Source organism: Microtus pennsylvanicus, chromosome 8 (genome assembly GCF_037038515.1).
Source record: "Microtus pennsylvanicus isolate mMicPen1 chromosome 8, mMicPen1.hap1, whole genome shotgun sequence".
In the NCBI taxonomy this organism is placed as follows: Eukaryota; Metazoa; Chordata; class Mammalia; order Rodentia; family Cricetidae; genus Microtus; species Microtus pennsylvanicus.
The window spans coordinates 20,234,843-20,254,098 of record NC_134586.1 but is presented as its reverse complement, the minus strand read 5'-3'; the positions used below and the strand labels follow the sequence as shown (position 1 = coordinate 20,254,098).

The window sequence follows — 19,256 nt, the reverse complement described above, 5'->3', positions numbered from 1 at the left end:
CATTCCTAAGTTAACTTTTTGCTTTTTGAGCGTATATCTGTGGACCAGGCTGTCTTTGAACTCTCAGAGATCCGCCTGTCTCTGCCTCCCAGGCATTGGGATTAAAGGTGTTTGCTACTACACCTTGAACTCACAGAGATCTGTTCGTCTCTGCCTTCTAGGCACTGGGATTAAAGGCGTGTGCTACCACACCTTCAAGTCACAGAAGTTTGCTTTAAGAATTTTAACTTTTAGTCTGCATATATTTTTAACACACTTTAAACCATTCAGAAATTTTCTGTCTTTGAATCTCTCTTTACTGTATATCTCTCTTTTTCTGACGACAAGAGCCTTTAATTTGCCAAGCAATATCAGTAGGACTAAAGGCGTGGCTTTGCCAGCTAGATCCAGTCCATCCCTTAGCTTTCCAGCCTCATGGCTGGTATACAAGCTGCAGCCATGTTTATAGCCACACCTGACGTTTCAAGGTCCCTGCCAGCCAGCAAGCTACAACAGACAACACTCAAGTCCTCTCTTGGTAGCCGGCCCTCCTGCCTCAAACAGTCAGAGTTTGCCCTGGCAGGATGGCCCAGAAAGCCAGCATTTTTAAATGGCGCAGCTTTTTTCCTGCTACGGCTGAAAACCGAAAAGCATGTGTTCAGCTTTTCATCAACACCGTTTAAGTGTTTCGTGGCAGGACCTCTTAATGAGCTGCAGGGTTTTGCAGCTAAAGCTGAGTCAGGAAGCCTCTTGGGGCTACCAGGTAGGAGCGGCACTCAGCACTTTAATTCTGAGACTGAGCATGCAGCACAGAAATTCTTTTCATCAAAGTTACATCCAAATCTGACACGCAGAGCACTGCGCAGTCTGAAAACACGTCCCTGTATGGCGGCAGGAATCCGCCATGCTCTTCCGCCTGCCTAAGCCTGATTCTGCCTTCTGCCCAGGAGCAGGCGGGGAGCTCTGAGTCATCGTCACGGTCTCAGAGCACTCTCCTTCCGATCCCAAGCAGGAACACAAACATAAAGCCAGAGTTTTCACTGGTGGCACAGTTCCAGGAAGCCACTCTTTGAAATGACACAGCGTTTTTTCTGCTGCTGTTGCTGAATCAGGAAATCTCTCTACAGCACGCCACCAACAAACAGCAAAAATCTGTGTTAAACTCTCTCTCCCTTATTTTTAAGACTTCTCAGGTTTTTTAAGTGGGTTTAGTCCATCACGTGGGGCGCCATCTGTAGTAATAAGGGGCGGCGGCAGGGCTTCGTCCCCAAAACCCCCAACCGCCTGCTCCTGCCCGGCTCGGCTAGCTTATGCCCCAAATAATTACACGGACACTGTATTCTTTTAAACACTGCTCTGGCCCATTTCTAATCATCTGTGTAGCGCCCCTAGGTGCGCTTACCGGGAATATTCTAGCCTAAGTCCATCCTGGGTCGGAGCTGGGGCATGGCGTGCGTCTTCCCTGGAGCGGGTAGCATGGCGTCTCTCTCTTGCGTCTGCTCTGGAGAGGAGAGCTGTGGAGTCTGACCTCACTTCCTCTTCCTCCCGGCATTCTGTTCTGTTTACTCCACCCACCTAAGGGTGGGCCTATCCAATGGGCCTAGCAGTTTCTTTATTGCTTAGAACCAATGAAATCAACAGATTGATATATGACACTCCCACATCATCAGATGTTATCAGTGAGGCGACAAGCGAGAAGGATTATCCTGGTCACTAACGCAAGAAATGCGCTGGGGCCGAGGACAGCAACAAAGCTCAGGAGAGGTAACTCACCTGGTGTGCAAGGGAGGGCTGGTGAGCTGCTATGGGAAAGACAAACTCTAAAATGACTCTTATTACATTCATCTATCTATTGTGTGAGGCAGGAGGATCTCTGTGAGCTAGAGGCCAGCCTAATCTACACAGCAAGTTCTAGGGTAGTCAGGCTATGTAGAGATAGACAGAGACCCTGTCTCAAGAAAGAAAAGGAAAAGTAGTGAAGTATGTGAACGTTGTGGCGGCACAAGCCCACACCCAGCACACTAAGGAGCAGTCTCTATGGTGCAGGCCAACCTCAGCTACACTGCGGCCTCTTGGGGAGGGGACACGGTTATTCTGTACCACGTCTCCATGACCATCAATCAACACATCCGGAAGACATCTGACCCCAGATGAGCAATCAGACTCCCTTGCCTGTGATTGTGATATCAGATCTCGGGGATCCAGTTTAGCACAGGCTCTCTGGGGACACTGAGACGCGTCTAAATGAGGCTACGTGGGTCTACAGTCATTAAACAGCAAATGCTGGGGAAAAGAGGCAGGCATTCTGTCCTGCTCTGTGCTCTCAACTACTATACTAAAACATGTATTAAAGGTGACTGTCACTTTATGCTTCAGTAGTAATCAAGAACACCAAGCCACCTGCCAAAAACTGATAGCCATAGAGGCCAGCAGGATCCCTCTGCTCTAGGGTAAGGGGGCCATGAGGGCAAGTCTAAAGGAAATGAACACTCTAGGAAAGTAAACACAGTTCTTTGTGTGTGTGTGTGTGTGTGTGTGTGCATGCCTGCATGTATGTGGTATATGCACTCATGCATGTACATGAACCTGTGCACATGTATGTGGAGGCCAGAGAACACTGGGTGTCCCGTTCTCTCATTCTCTGCCTTATTCCCATGAGACAGGGTCTCTGAACTATGTAACTATGCTGGCAGTCAGCAAGCCTAGTGATGTGGGATTCCCCTTTGTATGCTGTGAATATGATTGGCTAATGAATAAAGAAAACTGGCTTGGCCAATCCTGTCTCCTTTGTATACAACACTGCTGATATAGGCATATGCATGGCCACTCCCAGATTTTTACATGGGTGCCAGGGGATTTGAACTCAGGACCACTTGCTTGCGCAGCAAGCACTCCAATCCCCTGAGCCACCTCTCCAGCTCTTCAGAATCCAGACCAGGCTGTTGCTCAGGACACAGTACCCACAGCAGTCGCCCCATCCCCAGGCAGACAGAAACTGGCAGGCATCCTCTTAAGACCACCACCTGAATCTTTAGCTAACAGACTTCCAGGTACCTGGCTTCTTACTTCCCCAAATGAGCACCCTGCGCTGGCAGACTGGACAATCAGACATATCAAAGAACTACAATACACTGACATGTTCTCTTCTCCCCCTTTCCTGTGCCTGCTAGGGAATGAGAGACAGCCTGGCAGCAGGCTCCTGTAAAATCTGTAAGAAGGGACCCCAACTCTGCTGCATGGGCCTGAGTCTCCTCAGAGCCCTGCCATTTCTGTTGCCTTTCTGTCCTGATAATAAACTTCTTACCCCCGACAGTCCATCTCAGTGTTACTCTTGAATCCTACACCCTGGATTCTTGCCAGACAAGACTCTTTTGTTTTTGAGACAGGGCTTCTCTGTGTATCTCTGGCTGGCCTGGAAATCACTCTGTAGACCAGGTTGGCCTCAAACACAGAGATCTGCCTGCCTCTGCCTCCGAGTGATAGGGTTAAAGGTGTGTGCCACCACTGCCTGGCAAGGACAATTTCTTGAACAACACACAGCTAGCTTCATGAATATATGTTTATGACAACACCTGTACACTTGCCCGTGGCAGAACTGACAAGACACGCAGACGAGGCTCTAGAAAGATTCCAGGGAATAGGACCCTTGTCAGGCTATACCTTTGACAGAAAACAAATGTCTCTCATAAGGTCATGTGTGGTGGCCAAGCTAATGATCCTAGGACTCTGGAGGTGGAGGCAAGATCAGTGGTTCAAGGTCATTTTGGTTAGCCTGGGATAAAATGAGACACTGTCTCCCCCAAACAAATAAAAACCCCAACCAACAAAAACCCAAACTAAGCAAATAATAGACAAAAGGGTAATCTAGATAAATCCAAGAGGCCAGGAGAGACAGAGGAAGAGGAAGTAGAAGCAGTAATGGGAAGACAAGGGAACCACACAGCACAGATGACAGGGGACAGATTCCAGATGACAGGGGACAGATTCCTTTCTGGGCCAGACACAGCCCTGGTCTTTGCTTCTTAGGGATCCCTTCTCTTCTATAATTCTGTCAATTATCAACGACATTCTGAATTTCACACCTTGCTAAGGAAAGTTAAAAAACAAAATGTCAAGCAGAAAAGGCCTTTTGAGTCTCCAATCTATGGACACAGAATCCTGTAGCTGAACTAAAGATGCCTAGGAAGAGTCAGGACCTCCTGCCTGAGTTGGCATAGCGACACAAACACAAACAACCAACAGCAGGCCAGTATAAATAACCATGCCTGCTTCCTGCAGCCTCCACATTAAGACTGAACAACACATGCTCCTTGGGGATTGTTTTCTTACCGGAGGAAAAAAAAATCAACTAAAGTGATGGATAAAATAAACAGAAAAGACAAAAGCAATGTATTCAAATGTGATCTGCCATCGTAACCACCGCAGAACCAGTCTCCCTCAATAGCCAAGCGGTCCCGAGAAATTGATTTTACTTTTTGACTTTAACTACATTTTGTATGTATGTATATTTGGGCATACATGCCACGGTGGACATGTGGAGACCAGACTCTTTCTCTTTCTCTCTCTCTCTCTTGATTTTATTTTATGTGCATTGGTGTTTTGTCCATATACATGTCTGCATGAGAGTGTCAGATCCCCTGGAACTGTAGCTATGGACAGCTGTTAGCTGCCATGTGGATGCTGGGAATTGAACCCAGGTCCTCTGGAAGACCAGTCAGTGCTCTTAACCACTGAGCCATCTCTCCAGCCCCCAGACACACTTTCCATGGCAGCTCCTAACCACCTAGAGCCCCAGTTCCAGGAGATCCAATGCCCTCTTTCGGTCTCTCAAGGTATCAGACATGAATGTGGTGCACATACTTCCACGCAGGCGAAACACACACACATAACAAAACTATAAAAACAGTCCTTAAATAACGTCAATCTAGAAACCTAGGAACTAGCAACATGAGTGTCTAAGTCACACGTTTATCTGTTGGGCACCTCACTGACACATGTTCCCTCTATACATTCTAGAAATCCCTCACATAGATGTATTTACAAGTTGAGCACAGTATTGCATACCAGTACTCGGAAGCTGAGGCAGGATCTGAAAGAGTTCAAAGCTAGCCCAGACTACATGGTAAGACCTTGTTGTAAAATACAAACAGGCTGGAGAAATGGCTTGGTAGTTAAGAGCATTGACTGCTCTTCCAGGGCAGAGGACCCAGGTTCAATTCCCAGCACCCACACGGCAGCTCATAACTGTAACTCCAGTTCCAGGGGATCTGACACCTTCACGCAGGTATGAATGTGGACAAAACACTAACGCACATAAATTGAATGAAACCTTTAAAAACAAAGTCAGTCGTGCTAAAAAATAAACGCAATAATTTAATAATTGTGTAGTAATGAGGTGAGCAGGCCTGCTTTTCGCCCTGCCCATCTCCCACATGGCTAGTTTAGCCCCGGAAATAATAACACGGAAACTGTATTCTTTTAAACACTGCCTGGCCCATTGGTTTTAACCTATTATTGGCTAGCTCTTATATATTGATTCAACCCATTTCTAATAATCTGTATCGCCACTTGACTGTGGCTTACCGGGATGAGTCTATTGGGCATCCGTCTTGGCGTCTGCCTGACTCTGCTTCTTTCTCCCAGCATTCTGTTCTGTCTACTCCGCCTATCTAAGCGGCTGTCCTATCAAAGGCCAAGGCAGTCTCTTTATTTGACCAATGAAAGTAACACATAGATAGAAGACCCACCTACATCATAATTGCCTTTTGGTTTTGCTTTTGTTTTGTTGGTTTTTCGAGACAGGGTTTCTCTGTGTAACAGCCCTATCTGTCCTGGAACTAGCATTAGTAGACTAGACTACCTTGAACTCAGAGAGCTCCACCTGCCTCTGTCCGCCCCCCCCCCCCCCCCCCGCCCCATGCCGGATTAAAGGCGTGTACCACCACCACCCAGCTAATAGTGCTTTTTAATATGAAAATATATTGGAAAAGTTGCTGTATAGGCTGGAAATCGGAAACCCAATGCCATTACTGCTATTAATGACATGAGCTCCGGGACAAGCTCAAGAAGGGCTCTGAGGGGCTGCAGAGATGGCTCCGTGGTTAAGAGCACTTGTTGCTTTTATAGAGGACCCAGGCTCAGGTCCCAACAACCACATGATGGCTCACAACCACCTGTAATTTCAGTTCCAAAAGACCCAGTGCCCTCTTGCGACCTCTGCAGACACCAGGCACTCACATGGTACACAGACATACATGCGTGCAAAACATCCACACACATAAAACTAAAATACATGTTTTTTAAAGGACTTGGAGCAGAGCTCTTCTGGGGAGTAAGTGTGGCTGGTGCCAACACAGGCATCTGGGTGCCCTCGCCTCTCATCCGCATCTTTTATGCCGTGTTTATGCTACAGCCGTGGTGTTTGGAGAAACACTCTGCGCTTCTCTGGGAATTCCTGTTTTCACTACGACAGATCAGCTTCCAAAACAACGATCTGCCAAGCCCTTCGCTGACCCGCACAGCAATCAGAAGACTTGGAATGTTCAAAAGACAAGCAGAATTCAAAAGGGACTCAAACAGCAGGACTCCCTAACCCGACTCAGTCTTGTAAATGGTGCGTGGTGTACAGAGCATAGATCATTTAAATTAATGTTTAAGTCATGCATGTCTTAAATGAGAGAGAGGAGAGAGAGAGAAGGAGAGTAAGAATATAGAAGCTAGAATGAAAACCCTATCAGAAAGAATCTTCTGATTATCTTGACTAATTACAAAAAAAAAACCAAAACAGTAACTTTAAGAGAGGGTGATGATGTATGCTTTTTGCAGGGTTTTGTTTTATGATATTTTTGTTGTTGTTTTGGTTTCGAAACACGGTTTCTCTGTAGCTTTAGACTGTCGCGGTACTAGCTCTTGTAGACCAGGCTGGCCTCAAACTCACAGAGATCCTCCTGCCTCTGCCTCCCGTACTGTCCAATAATAAAAAATACTTTTTAAAAGCAAACTTTGGTTTGACGTGCCAAGCAAACCGTGTACAGGTCTGTTAGCGGTGACGAACTGGAATCTATCATGACAATGACCCGGAGATGCAGTTAAACTGCCCACTTCCAGGACACCAGCTTCCTCCCTGTTCTCTGGCTTCCTCCTTTGCTTTCTTTGGCCAGTTAAAAGGGTAAGCGTGGCCTTTCAGCCAAGCTGCAGACTCTACCGTGTAAGAAATTTCTGCTGCCCCTGGCTGACAGCGTGAGATCGGGAGTTCGTTATCGTGGTAAGTGTGGTTTTTAAACATGTTATTAAGTCTAAACTTGGGGTACTGCTAAATAACTCAGAGCTGAACACTAATGACCCCTGGGACCTCCAATGCGCTACCTCTTTCCATTATACCTGAAATTAATTTTCATACAAAATTATATTTTGCTAGCCAGAACTCTTAATTTCAGACACTATCACTCAAAATGTTTTTTTTTTTCCTTTTCTTGTTGAGAGCCATGTACTCACTATGAAGCCATGGCTGGCCTTGAACTTCTGATTCTGCCTCTACCTCTGAAGGATAGGGTTATAGGCAAGCACCACCACATCCATCAAGGTTTCTTTTATTATACACTTATGGTTGTTTTTGTGGCACTCCCGAATCACATCCTGAAGTACACAAACAGTATGCCTAGTTTCATCTAAAAAGTATTAGTTACAAAACTTTGGATATTACAGTATTTACTAACATGCAAATTAACCACACACACACACACATACACACACACACCCGCTCCCTCGAGACAGGGTTTTTCTGTGTAGCCCTAACTGTCCTGGAACTCACCCGGGCTTTAACTATTTTTTTTTAATGAGATAGTATCATCCTATGTTGCTCAGGCTGATCCGGGCTTATATGAACTTCCCTCCTAGAAAATGACCCAATACTTGGAAGGCTGAGGCAGGAGAACTGTTGTGAGTTTGAGGTCAGTTTCGTTCTGCTTTCGCAGCCCAAGCAACTGGAATTACAAATGAAATTAAATAAAATTCACCTTGTCCAAATTCTAAATTTAGTCAACCTTGGAAAGTCATATTTTTATACACATTGAGACTCTAAGAATAATTCTGACAAGAATGAAATACTGTTCCTGAGAAGAGACACATCAAGAACAAATCAGACAATTCAGAGAAGACTCCTTTGACATCGTCCTCCCTCAACAAGGGGAAAATGCCAGTATTTTAGGTCCAGCTGTCTTCCCCTCGAGAGGCTGCTCCAATCTGGAGGGAACTTAAGTAAAGCCAGGGATCAAAAATCCATCTCCCAAGAGGCCCATTTTGCCCGGCAGTGGCGGTGCACACCTTTGATCTCGGTGCTTGGGAGGCAGAGGCAGGTGGATCTCTGTCAGTTCGAGGACAGCCTGGTCTACAGAATGAGATCCTGGACAGCCAAGGTTACACAGAAAGATCGTGGATGAGGCAATGAGAAGAGAGAGCTGGCAGCAGACTTTAGCATCCTTATAGCTCCAAGAACACAGCAAGGAATTTATTTAGTGTGGTTCCCTTTTGATTTGGTTCACATCTTATACACAGAGCTGGAGAAAAACCAACCAATCAGTTGAATGACCCAAACAAAGAGGTACCTTAGCTTTTTCAAGGGCTCAACATTTTTTTTAAATTTAATTTAATTAATTAATTTATTTTTTGAGATTCGATGTTTGTCAAGTAGTCCACAATGGCCTTTAACTCCTGAGCATCCTGTTTCTACCTCTGGAGTGCTGGGATTACAGGTGTGCACCATTCTACTCCCTTAGAAATGTTAGTAAGTACGCATGACTTGACCCCAAAGTAAGGATGTACTGTCCCCTAGGAACCTATGAATGGCTGGCACTCAGAACCGAAACGCACCTTCCTGTCATCCGATTCTCTCCTACTGGTTACACTTTCTCTCGTGGGCAGGTTTCCATTCTTTTCTTTCCAGGGTAAAGATGAATGTACATTCTTTTCCCTGATGATGCCAAGTACATAGTCCTGGGCTGGGGCAGAGCTGGTACCCAGGATGCCCCAGGCTGGGGGCTCACCAAATACTTTAACTTTGCATAAAACCAATAATTACTTGTACATGACCAAAATGTTTGATTTCTTAAACAGCTTGCTCTAAAAATAAGTTAAATGTAATTGTATCTGTGCTATTCTTTATGTGCACAAGTGACACCCAGAACATCTGCAGCAGCTGGGCATGGTGGCTCATGTGAGGTCCAGTACCCAGGATCTGACGGCAGGGTTGCCACTGAGTTTGAGGCTAAAACTCAAATATCTGCATCATATACTTTGATAATACATGATAGTATAGGAGCCCACAAAAGTCAAAAGCCTGAATTTTATTTGTTTTTAAATGTTTATTTCCTTTATATTTTAATCTTTTATAATTTCGTACATTTATAAAACGAATGTATTTTAATGTATCATATCCACCCCTAAATCTTACTCTCCACACTCCCTAGACTTTTTTTTTTTTTTTGGTTTTGGTTTTTTGAGACAGGGTTTCTCTGTGGTTTTGGAGCCTGTCCTGGAACTAGCTCTTGTAGACCAGGCTGGTCTCGAACTCACAGAGATCCGCCTGCCTCTGCCTCCCAAGTGCTGGGATTAAAGGCTTGCGCCACCACCGCCCGGCTCTTTTTTTTTTAAATTTATTTATTATGTATACAACATTCTGCCTCCATGTATGCCCGCATGCCAGAGGAGGGCACCAGATGAGGGCACCAGAGGAGGGCATCATTACAGATGGTTGTGAGCCACCATGTGGTTGCTGGGAATTGAACTCAGGACCTCTGAAAGAGCAGCCAGTGCTCTTAACCACTGAGCCATCTCTCCAGCTCCCCTCCCTAGACTCTTTAAAAGAGTATATGTGTGTCCACGGAGACCAGAGAGGATATCGGATTGCCCTGGAGATTAAATTATAGGGAGTTGAGAGTCATTTAATCTGTTGGAGGTCCTCTGGAAGAGCAGTGAATGTTCTTAACCACCGGGCCACCTCTCCATCCCACTTAAATAGCTCAGGCTAAGAAAGAGTGTAATTTGTCTTATTACATTTATTTGCGTGTGCCTGGGGCAGGACACATGTGCCACAGTACACGCAGAGAAGTCAGAGGACAAATTATAGGAGTTGGTTCTTTCTTGGGTTCGGAAAATCAAATTCAAGGCTTGACAGTGGGTGCTTTTAGCCACGAGGTCGTCTCATCAGCCCCCAGAACTGTATTTTTGCGGCGTCATTTACTCCTATAATCTTAGGTACAGCATACCCTCCTTCTTTCTTCTGTTGTTGGTCATGCTTACTTAGGTGTCACTGCAGCTGGTCTCACTGTTACCCAGGCTGGACTTAATTTCCTGGGCTACAATGATCTTCTCAGCTCAGCCTCCTGAGTGGCTGACCCTGATGGGAACCAGTAGGCCCAACTGTCTCAGTTCCCGTGCATGAAATGAAGACAATGGCACCTGCCCCACTTTCTTTAAAGCGACGAAGCTGCTATGAAGCCCAAGCACGCACAAGTGTCAACACTCCTGTGGCTCACTTTATCCTGACTGATCTCCCCTTCTCTGAAATATAGGCTAAGGCCTGGAATGGTGGTGACAGCCTGTGGCGCCAGTACTCCAGAGGCTGAGGTGGAAGGACCTCGAGTCCACGGCCAGCCGAGGCTAAATGGTGAGACCTGCTCTAAAACAAAACAAATGCACAGCTGAAGGCTGAGGATGTAGCGCAATCAACAGAACGCTTGCCTAGCACGAATGAAGTCCCAGGTTCAATACCCCTAACCTAAAGCCAGGTGTGGGGTGCAGTCTTGTACCTCATCACTCAGCAGGGGGAAGGAGGAGAATGACAAGTCCAAAAGAACTTCAGAATTTCATTCAATCAAAATGTCCCTCCCGGGGCTGGAGAGATGCCTCAGCGGTTAAGAGCTCCAGAGTCCTGAGTTCAATTACCAGCAACCACCTGGTGGCTCACAACCCTCTGTAATGAGGTCTGGTGCCCTCTTCTGGCCTTCAGGCATACATGCAGAAAAAATATTGTATACATAATAAATAAATATATATATATATTTTAAAAAATGTCCTTCCTGTCGGGCGGTGGTGGCGCATGCCTTTAATCCCAGCACTCGGGAGGCAGAGGCAGGTGGATCTCTGGGAGTTCGAGGCCAGCCTGGTCTACAAGAGCTAGTTCCGGGACAGGCACCAAAGCTACAGAGAGGCCGGGCGATGGTGGCGCACGCCTTTAATCCCAGCACTCGGGAGGCAGAGGCAGGCGGATCTCTGTGAGTTCGAGACCAGCCTGGTCTACAGAGCTAGTTCCAGGACAGGCTCCAAAGCCACAGAGAAACCCTGTCTCGAAAAAAAAAAAAAAAAAAAAAAAAAAAGCTACAGAGAAACCCTGTCTCAAAAAAAAAAACCAAAAAAAAAAAAGTCCCAAAAAGTGCCTCCTTATTTTAGCCTTCAGTTTTCTGCACACAGTGAATCGCCACGAGAAACTCGCACTGTGTTCCAGCAGGAAAACAATCCATCCTCTATCAATCTGCAGTTTTTGTCTAACTTACTGAAATCTATCGGCGCTCTCCCCTGCAAGGCTAATTAATAAACAGCAACGATTTAATTTTTCAGAAGCCTGTGTGAAAATTTCCTATATACTGTTAATGAAAAAAAAGTCTTAAAACTTGTCATTGTAATTCATATGCTAAAGATATATCTTGCAGGGGCTGGAGAGATGGCTCAGTGGTTAAGAGCACTGGCTGCTCTTCCAGAGGACCTGGGTTCAATTCCCAGCACCTACAAGGCAGCTCACTACTGTATGTAACTCCAGTTCCAGGGGATCTACCATCTTCACACAGACATGCATGCAGAAAAAGCACCAATGTAAATGAAATAAAAACAAATATTTTGGAGGGGGAGGGTTCAAAATAAGGGTTCTCTGTGTAGTCCTGGCTATCCAGGAACTCTGTAGACCAGGATAGCGTCAAACTCAGGGATCTCTATCTGCCTCTTCCTCCCGAGTGCTGAGATTAAAGGTGTGTACCCCCACTGCCCAGCTAAAATAACTAAATCTTTTTTTAAAAAGGGGGGGGGGAGTTTATCTTGCAGGACATGGTGGCTAACAAGTGCAATCCCAGGACTGGGGAGGTTGAGACACATGGCTTAAAAGTTTATGATCAGGTCTAGGTCAGGAGGAGGGTGGGAAGAGGAAGTGGAGAATAAACTCAATATCTCAATATAGCCAGGCGGTGGTGGTGCACGCCTTTAATCCCAGCACTCGGGAGGCAGAGGCAGGCGGATCTCTGTGAGTTCGAGACCAGCCTGGTCTACAAGAGCTAGTTCCAGGACAGGCTCCAAAACCACAGAGAAACCCTGTCTCGAAAAACCAAAAAAAAAAAAAAAAAAAAAAAAAAGATATAAAGAAATAAATGTTAAAAAAAAAAGAAATAAATGTAGTAACTTTTTTAAAAAGGGGTTACAGACCAGCCTGATCTATACAATGAGACTCCATCACATATGCGCATGCACACATGCATGCACGCACTCAGCATTTAGGGCTGGAGAGATTTAAAAGTACCATGTATATAGCTCTTGCAGAGGTCCCAAGTTCAGTTCTCTTTCCCAGTACCTATATCAGGCTGTAACTTCGGCACCAGGGGGATCTGACTGCTCTGGCCTCCTTAAGAACTTGCACAGACATGTACATACACATAGTTAAAAATAAAAAAAATAAATAAATAAAACTTAAAAAAAAAAGAAATCAAACAAACACCAAAAAGCCCAGGAAGAATGCTTGACAAGGCATTCAAGATTATGTGGAACAGAAAATTACCCCTGGTGAACCAACTTCCAAGGGACTGTGGCTTGTCAGAGGCCCCAGCTCTCTGGAGGAGCTGGTCTCCAGTAGGGGAGCTAAAGGAATTATCTAGGCCCTCCAACCAACCAACACCCAGCTGGACACAGCTCCACATCCTCCCCAGAAGATTCAATTCAAACATTCTCGCTGCTCTGCTAAGAACAAACATGAACTTGTTCTTTCAATGGGCACCAAGGCCAAGAAAACGGTAGTGTTTGCACAGGAAAGTCTAAGGAGCCAGAAACCATTCTGCTTAGAGCAAAGGACTCTGGCAAGAAGGAACTTGTTACAGGATATTCTTTCCTGTCTAGGATGGCTGTGCCCTTCGCCATAAACAAACAAACAAACCAACAAAACCTACCTGCCCGGCACAATAGGCACTGTTGACAAAACTAGGCAAGGCATGGTTTCCAGTCAAGAGTATTCAAATTTTCTTTCCTTTTTTCTTTCCATCTTATTTTACGTGTATGAGTGTTTTGCCTGTTTCCATGCTCCAAGTGTCTGAGGAGGCCAGAAGGAGGCTTTGGGTCCCTAAGAACTATAGTTATAGATGACTGTGAGCCACTACGTGTGTGCTGGGATCTGAACACAGGTATTCTGTAAGAGCAATAAGTGCTCTTAATCAGTGAAGTCATCACTCTAGTCTGGGGAGGGCTCCTTTTAAGTTAGGGTCTCACGCAGCCCAAGCTGGCCTTGAATTTGCTAAGTAGCCAAAAGTGACCTTGATGAACTCCTGAGCCGGGTGTTTCTCCGTCTTTGTCTCTCTCTGTGTGTGTGTGTGTAACTATGAATACATGTTTGAGTCAGGGTTTCACACTAAACCTGGAGATGGCTGATAGCCAAGAGCCCCACGGATCCCACAGCACTGGGTTTCAGGCCACACCAAGCTTTCAGATTTTATTTCTAAAGGGAAATCACATTTATGGAGAGGGCTAAGCTAGGGTCTCCCTACTGGCCCTGCTCCTTGCTGTAGGCTGCACTGGGTGAACTCGCCAGGGTGGTGCTGAGAGTGACTAGGAGGGAAAGCTGGCGGGCTAACCAACCCAGCTACCACCCAGGGCCAGAACCACAGTGTGTTATGAGTGTCCAACACTCACCCCACCTGTGATCTGTTGGAGCATGTGAAGGGGACGAACCTACAGATCCAAAACAACGGGGTCTCCCCAACACAAGACAACAACAGAACATCCAAGAGGAGCCCCAGGGAGAGCACATTATTGGTGGCAGGTGGCGAAGCAGAAGCCAGAGGCCTGGAGCCAGGTCAATGACGGTAGCCACAAACACTTGCAATTAAAGATGAATGGACTTCAGGGTAAACTGTGACTCAAGGGAACACACTGCAGCTTCCACACCAGATTCTTCTCTCTCCCTCTTTCTGTTTGGTTTGTTTGGTTTTTCTCTCTCTCTGTTTCTGTTTTGTTTATTTTGTTCGATTTTTCTTTTAAATTTGGTTTTGTTTTGGGATGTGTTACATGGGCAGAGGGCGGATGTGAGGGGACAGGGAAATAAGTAAGATCAGAATACATGCTGTGAAATCCACAAAGAATCATTATAAAAGTAAAAAAAAAAAAAAAAAGATACGATCTCCCTGTGTAGCCCTGGTTGGCCTGGGGCTCACTATGTAGTCCAAGCTGACTCTAAACTTGCAGCTATGCATAACCATGCCGAGCATACCAACACATACCAACGAGTCTACCTGTGCATATGTACTGCTGGGGTCAAACCTAAGGCCTCTGACACGCCAAGCAAGCGCTCTGACCCTGAGCCACACCACCAACTCCAGCATCCCTAGCAAAACGTTCAGTCAGCCCCAATGCTCGCAACCTGCTACCCCCAGGGAATCAGCAGCACAAACTGTCTCGGCTCAGCAAAGTTCCTGAGTGTGGTTTTACAGTCCACCTCCAGTTTCCAACAGAAGGAGAATAGTTGAAATTCGCTTGTTAATACTCTCTGTTTGTTGAAAGACAAGTCAGCCAAACAGCTACATAAGTCAAAGGGGGAAAAAACCACAGGAAAGTTAAAGGTTAGCAGTTACCCATACAACTAAAGGCATTAATACTAGGAGATCTGTATTCAAGTCTTTCATCAAAAGTTTAGGAACTGGAAAGATGGCTCAGCAGTGAAGGTGCTTGACACGCAGACCTGGTGACTAAAGTTTCCTCCCCAGACCCAAAACCGACTTCACAGATTGTCTTTTGACTTCCATATTTACGCTATAACACCCACCACCATTCATTAATAATAATAAATAACTTAAAAAAATAGATATACTATGTAGGTCAGGCTGGCCTGAACTCACAGAGATCTGCCTGCCTCTGCCTCTCACATACGGGGACTAAAAGTATGTGAGCACCATGCCTGCCAATAATAACTAAATCTTTTTTTTTTAAAAATGAGTTAAGCTTGAAGCCCTGGCTTCTATCTTTGGTACCGCTGCTGCGTACCTGTGATCCTGGCAGCAGGGAGGTGGGAGCAGAACATTAAGAGTTCAAGGTAAGTCCAAGTTATACAAGACCACCTTGGAGACACAACAAAACAAGAAAGTGTTACACCAGGACAGGACAGGAGTACACCCAGGCCTGGTGATCCATGCCCATATGAGACCCTTGGCAGGCTAGGAAAGAAGGGTTTCGAGTATGGGGCCAGCCTGGATTACTGGATTGCCCTGAGAGTCAGTCTTTTCTCTCTCTCTCTCTCTCTCTCTCTCTCTCTCTCTCTCTCTCTCTCTCTCTCTCTCTCAATATTAACGACTACCTAAAAGCCAGACGTGCACCCCCTTTTAGCAAGAGATGAGCTAGGAGTGGCAAAAGCTACACTGTCTCCTACCTAGGGCAGAAGAAACCGTGACTCACAGAGTCCCCTTTGATGGCAACTGAAAATTAAAGAGCTGGCTTCTTTGGAAGAAAATATTGGAGAGGAGGGGAAACTTTAAAATTACACCTTTAAGGTTCAAGTGCAGAAGATGAAAAGAAGAGCCGCCACCTGGCCCCAATTTCAGAGTCAAGTCCTTCTTGTTCCCTAAAATCACAAGTCATGGGAAGCTGGGGCAGACAGCCCTAAATGAGTTCAAGGCCAGCCTGGTTTAGGTGGAGAGTTCGTCTGACCAAGGCTACATAAGACCTGTCTCAAGACAAAACAAACAAAAAGGCAAAACAACAGAAAGGGATAAAAATAAAACCATAGCCCCATAAAATTTACTTCTCTAAATTCATAAAACTAAATCCTGCCCGCCCCAAGACAGTGTTTCACTGTGTAGCCCTAGCTGTCCTGGAACTCACTCTGTAGACCAGCTGGCCGGGAACTAAGAGAGATCCGCCTGCCTCTGGCTCCTGCGTGTTAGGACTAAAAGTCGGGCACCACCACCGCCCGGGGTACATCTTAAACAGAGACACTGAATGCCAACTTTAAATAACCCGACCCTATACTTGCAAATATATATATTTTTTTGTTGTTCTCAAAAGGGGGAGGGTGTAAACAAATTTCAGAACAGCTATCATGTTTGTAGAATTTACTTGATGAAAGACCAAAACAGCCCAGTCAGAGGTAGAGGATCCGAAGTTCAAAGTCATCCTCATTACCAAGTCTGAGGCGAGCCTAGTCCACCTGAGATCGACATTGGAGGAGGGGGGTATTATACTCCAACGTCTTTGTGACTTTTTTTAAAAGATGGTTTCGAATCAGTTAAATACTAGTTTAAACATCAGACTAAATCCTTACACGCCCAGTCTTTATTTGCTGTGGTGATGGGATGGTGAACGAAGAATGTAGTTGAAATGTTTGGTTTCAATCCTCAGACAATGTCAAAGTTTTGAGCCAATGATTTCACACACACACACACACACACACACACACACACACACACACCCATTAACTTTTCGTTAGCCCAGCTGACGAGAAAGGAACAGTCTGAGACTGCAACCCATTTGATTTTCCAGGCTCACCCTGTGAACCGGGCAAAAAGAGGGGTCTCAGCAGAGAAACAGGGGGCACAAACAAGACGTATGAAGCAGTCTGAACTAAGACGGAGCTTAACTAGGAGAACTATGGAACTCAAAGGAAGAAAGGAAAGCCGGCGGCGGGGCCGGGGGGGGGGGGGGCAGATAGAAAAAAAAGAAAAGAGCAGTTTTGCATTTTCAGTCCTCGCACTCCGTTCCAGAATTCCGCAATGACTGCCAAAAGCAACGGCCTTGGAACCAATTAACCATCACCCCCGACCTTCCGCTTCGACTCCCGGGAGGGACCTCGTTCCACCTCAGTTTTGACTCTGCTCCAGAGAGACACGGTAAAGGGCGAACGCACTGCGAGTGAGGAAATCGGAGACCCTGCGGGAGCAGGGCGAGCTGGTTCGGGGCAAACTCCAAGGGAGCGGCACGAGAGTGTGCTGGCGGCGCGGGATGCTCAGCGCCTGCCCAGCTTGGAGACCCGATCCTGGTCCCGGTCCTCGCCTGCCCAGCCGGGAGACCCCTCCCCGCCCCTCTGCAGCCCTGGCCCCCGCCTCTGACCTGTCCGGGCGAGGTCCCGGTGCGCAGCGCGCCGCCTCCATAACCGCCCGGCCGGTGGCATCAGAGTCCAGACCCCGACTTGCAGCCGCCGGGCTAGAGAGGATGGAGGAGGTCGGGCCCAGCCCCTGGCAACCACACCCCGCACTGTCGCCGACGCTCATTGGTCCAGTGCCCGCCGCTCCCTTCTCACTGGCTAATGGCGCCAGCCGCGATGCTGGAGGGTTTCCAGGGGGCGGGAGACACCGGGAGGCGAAGGCGCGTGCGCCGGAGCGGGGTGCACCTCCCACCCCCGCACCCGGGGCTGGGACCCAGCTGACCCTCGGGGTGTCTCCAGCTGCTCCGGTCAGCGGCCGCCTCCACAGAGCCACTCCCATAGCCGCGCTGTAGCGAGGAGAACACCCAGAGTGGCTGCCAGGGTTGTGGTCCAGGGATTTGTGAACTTCTGCCACCAGAAGCCTCGAAGTCTGACCCGCTCCGGGATGCCCTTCTACACCAGCCCTCTCTCCTAAACGACTGAAGGACCCCTACGTGGGGACTGTCTTCGCATATCCTTATCCCATAAGGGTGGCTGATAAACCTGCCCTCTGCAGTGAATTCATGCCTCCAGGTTCTCCATGTCTGGTTCTGGTCCCTATAGGACTTTCTGACCAAACCTACTACATGTAGACTTGGTTAGTAAGGCCGAAGTTACCACATTGATATTGAATCCAAATTTTCACTTTAAAATTAAAAAAAAAAAAGTATTTTATTCAGAGACAAGATCTCACTATAGACTGCCTCTGCCCCCTAGTGCTGGAATTACAGGCATGGGCCACCAAGTCTAAAGCTATTATTTTATGTGTGCGGATGTTTTGCCTTCATGTATGTCTGCATACCATATGCATCCCTGGTGGCCAGGGCTGTCAGAACCTGTGCCTTCTGGACATCCGAGACTCATAACCACTGGGCCACCTCTCCAGGCCCTAGGAATTAACTTTTGAAATCTAGGAAATACAGTACATAAATAGACTAGAGCATTGCACTCCCTTAGTCCCCTCCCTGGATTGCTTCGTTTTTTGCACTTCAAATTCTCACCCATGGCTGCGGGAGAGATAGCTCAGTGATTAAAAGCACTTGAATACTCTTCCAGAGGTTCTGAGTTCAATTCCCAGCAACCACGTGGTGGCTCACAACCATAGTGGGATCTGATGCCCTGATTCTGTGCATGAAGACAGAGCACACATATACGTGAATAAATAAATCCAAAAACACCAAGGAATAATATATAAAAAAAATTCTCACCCATATAAAGGGTAGCATAAGCTCTGCTTGGCCCAGCAGGGGCTGGGTGTTAAATGAGAAGAGCTGAAAGAGACGCTATGTGTATGGGCAATAGGACCACTGAGGCACTTGTTAGCAGAGGTAATGTTCTACTTTACGTACACACAGTTACTATAATCCATTATGGGCCTGGAGAAATGGCTCAGAGTCTAAGAGCACTGACTGCTCTTCCAGAGGTCTGGAGTTCAATTCCCAGCAACCACATAGTGGCTCACAACCATCTGTAATGAGATCTGGTGCCCTCTTCTGGCCTGGAGTCATACATGCAGGCAGAACACTGTATACATAATAAATAAATCTTAAAAAAAAAAAAAAAGAATCCATTCCCAGCCTGGCAGTGGTGGTGCATGCCTTTAATCCCAGCATCTGAGAGGTAGGTGGATCTCTGTGAGACCAGCCTGGTCTACAGAGTGAGTTCCAGGACAGCCAGGGCTACACAGAGAAACTGTCTCAAAAAACAAAAACAGACCAAAAAAAGAAAGAAGAATCCACTTCCCCACTTCCTCACCATATGACTATAATATTGGCTTTTTGTTTTGTTTTGTTTTTTTGTTTTGAGACAAGGTTTCTCTGTAGCTTTGGTGCCTGTCCTGGAACTCACTCTGGAGACCAGGCTG

At 46.6% G+C, this 19,256-nt stretch overlaps 1 protein-coding gene across 1 annotated transcript in view; it reads right to left on the bottom strand.

Annotated features, from left to right (window-relative positions):
* Tulp3 (TUB like protein 3) overlaps positions 1-17,433 on the bottom strand; it is a 38,086-nt gene extending 20,653 nt beyond the window's left edge. Inside the window, exon 1 of the mRNA XM_075982666.1 lies at positions 17,320-17,433. Coding sequence (XP_075838781.1) covers positions 17,320-17,360 — 41 coding nt within the window. The 5' untranslated portion in view covers positions 17,361-17,433. The remainder of the gene's footprint in view (positions 1-17,319) is intronic.
* Between the last annotated feature and the right edge of the window lie 1,823 nt (positions 17,434-19,256).